This window comes from Heterodontus francisci, unplaced genomic scaffold (genome assembly GCF_036365525.1).
Source record: "Heterodontus francisci isolate sHetFra1 unplaced genomic scaffold, sHetFra1.hap1 HAP1_SCAFFOLD_51_2, whole genome shotgun sequence".
NCBI lineage: Eukaryota > Metazoa > Chordata > Chondrichthyes > Heterodontiformes > Heterodontidae > Heterodontus > Heterodontus francisci.
Window position 1 is genome coordinate 3,959,193 of NW_027141369.1, and position 2,982 is coordinate 3,962,174.

At 45.6% G+C, this 2,982-nt stretch overlaps 1 protein-coding gene and 1 non-coding gene across 2 annotated transcripts; one reads left to right on the forward strand and one right to left on the reverse strand.

Moving 5' to 3' along the window:
- Positions 1 to 385: 385 nt before the first annotated feature.
- Positions 386 to 742, reverse strand: LOC137363034 (histone H2A-like; the record flags this gene model as incomplete). The annotated part of the gene is made up of 1 exon (XM_068027155.1): positions 386 to 742. A coding segment is annotated over exon 1 (357 nt), but the record flags the coding sequence as incomplete, so codon positions are not given.
- Positions 743 to 812: 70 nt separating this feature from the next.
- On the forward strand, positions 813 to 895 carry trnal-cag (transfer RNA leucine (anticodon CAG)). Its single transcript has one exon. It is a non-coding gene; the product is annotated as a tRNA-Leu (tRNA).
- The last annotated feature ends 2,087 nt before the right edge of the window (positions 896 to 2,982 follow it).

The following is a 2,982-nucleotide window of genomic DNA, read 5'->3' on the forward strand; positions in this document are numbered from 1 at the left end:
ATTAACCCGGACACTTCCATTATTAAATTAATTCATCAGCTCCGAACCAGTTCCCGTTAATGTACCGGGATAATCTCGGGATTTATCAAATCGAAGGCAGCGGGATTTATTAAATTGTTGATTCTGACACCCTGTTCTTCACTTAACTAGAGGGGGAGATGTGTGAGCAGAGAAACAGAGCGAAATCCAGAGAGGGAACTGAAAACACACCTGGACAGATGTGAAACAGGTCAATCCACTGTTCCAATAACTCCATCTCTGACTTCCTCCTGACAGTAACCAGCTCTTTCACAGAGACTGTGAGTGGCTCTGAAAAGAGCCTTTGGTTTATTAGATGACATTTTGACCGCTTTACTTTTTCTGGGAGCTCTTGAGTGCTCGTTTTCTTAGGCAGCAGCACGGCCTGGATATTAGGCAGCACCCCGCCCTGAGCGATGGTCTCCCCTCCCAGCAGCTTGTTGAGCTCCTCGTCGTTGCGGACGGCCAGCTGCAGTTGTCTGGGGATGATGCGGGTCTTCTTGTTGTCCCGGGCCGCGTAACCGGCCAGCTCGAGGATTTCAGCGGTCAGATACTCGAGCACAGCAGCCAGATCGACCGGGGCTCCAGCACCCACACGCTCAGCATAGTTACCCTTTCTCAGGAGCCTGTGAACACGGCCCACCGGAAACTGCAGTCCAGCCCGGGAGGAGTGAGACTTGGCCTTGGCCCGAGCTTTCCCGCCGGTCTTTCCTCTTCCAGACATTTCCACAATCTCACAAATACTTTCACAAAGAATGAATAATTTCCTTAGCATTGGTAATACATCGCAGGCAGTCAGGATGGCTGAGCGGTCAAAAGCGCTGCGTTCAGGTCGCAGTCTCCACTGGAGGCGTGGGTTCGAATCCCACTTCTGACAAGTTGTGTTTTGACTGAACTGGAGGCGTTTGGGAGCAGCGGCAAAAAGCAAAGAAAAAGCATGAAAGAACATGGACAAACAAAATAACAATGGACCCAAAGATGTTGCATTCAAACATGAGAGTAAGAGGCAACTAAACCAACAGCAGGGCACATAAAAGATCAAAAATGTAACCTTTGTATCGGGGTGGAAGATGTTGCCAATATCCTTAATGAATACTTTGCTGTTTTCCCGAATGAGAGGGTGATGCAGATATTGTTATTAAGGAGGAGGAGTGTGACGTATTGGACGAGATAACTTAAGGAGAGAGGAAGTCTTAATGGGATGAGCATCCTTGAATGTGGATAAATCATCAGGACCAGATGAAATGTACCCCAGGCTGTTGAAAGAAGCCAGGGAAGAAATAGTGGAACAAAAACAAGAAATGCCGGATTCACTCAGCAGGTCTGGCAGCATCTGTGGAAAGAGAAGCAGAGTTAACGTTTCGGGTCAGTGACCCTTCTTCGGAACTCCGAAGTTCCGAAGAAGGGTCACTGACCCAAAACGTTAACTCTGCTTCTCTTTCCACAGATGCTGCCAGACCTGCTGAGTGAATCCGGCATTTCTTGTTTTTGTTTCAGATTTCCAGCATCCGCAGTATTTTGCTTTTAAGAAATAGTGAAAGGTCTGACCATCATTTTCCAATCCCTCACTGGATACAGGTGTGGTGCCAGAGGATTGGAGGTCTTGTAACGTTGCAATAAAAGCAAAATACGAGGCAGATCAAGCATGGCTGATCCTTTCGAGTAGAGAAACAGGGCTGAATTCCCTGAACCAGTGCTACAGCTTTCAGAATAGAAGGAGCCTATACAAACCTGATGGGTTCCACTTAAACAAAAGAGCTGGAGGTGTTGACAGTCAGAACAGATAAAATGTGGAGGACTGTTTGAAGCAGATTCTGTGTGGTTACTGTAGTTGTACTGTGGAGTTATTTCAAGGAGGTGATTCTGAATGTAATGGATCAACGTGGACCCATCCAAGGCAAAGGTTCTAAGCTTCCCTGTGGTCCAGCCTGGTTGAATGGAACTGAAGCAAACAAATCATCCAGAAGAGGAAAAGATATGTAAGGCCATGAAAGCACAGAATTCAGATGGATGCAATACCAGATGGTATGGCAAGAGTGTAAAACAGCAACAGACTGGTGAATAAAACTTTCCCATTGAATGAGACAAGAGAAAAGAAGGGTAATAATAGTGTCAGGTGAGTTGTGACACTATTCACATTCCACCTTGATCTGAATAGGACTGTTGAAGGGAGTGATTGAGAAGAATAGAGGAGAAATGAAAAGAAAGGAGAAATAAACAAAAGGTCTTTTGATTTTAGAATGCTTGTTTTTGGAAATGACAGACTGTAAAGTGTGTGTGTCAGAAGATATAGAGCGAAGTTGGGTATGACAAGATCACAGGAAAGTTGTGCCCTGAGACAAGGTGTGTGTTGACAGGAAAGCTGCTTTCTTTTGCACAATATGTATTTTATTCGTATAATTTGTGCAATTACATTGCAAAGCAGTTCAAATTTAATATTACATCAGGAACAATACAGATCAGTTTCCTTCAATAATGTACATGATGTATCTCACTATCCCTGCCTGCACAGGTTATATTTACAGTATTTACATTACACATCAAACATTCTCTGGTGCAAACAGCCCGAGGGGTTTTACACGGGTTCCAGCCCCTCACTGTACTATGGCCTACTAGGGCCTTCGACTGCAGCCTTTCCCCATTGAGTCTCCATGGTGGCTTCCCCAAGCTTTAATGCCGTCCCACAGCACATAGTCTTGGACGTTGCAATGTGCCAGTCTGCAACACTCGGTCATGGACAGCTCTTTGCGCTGGAATACCTGTCCCACGGCCGGGCTCGTTCTCAATAGAGATCATTTCAAATGAACATTTCCTAAATCCGTGCTTTCTCTCTCGCAATAAAGAGAACAGGATGTCTAGCAGATTCAGTGTGAGACAATAACACTGCCGGGTAAAGGCCGCTTTCCAACTCCAATCTTAACACAGGAGATTCCCCAAGCAGCTGCAGCAAGGTGCTGTAAACTG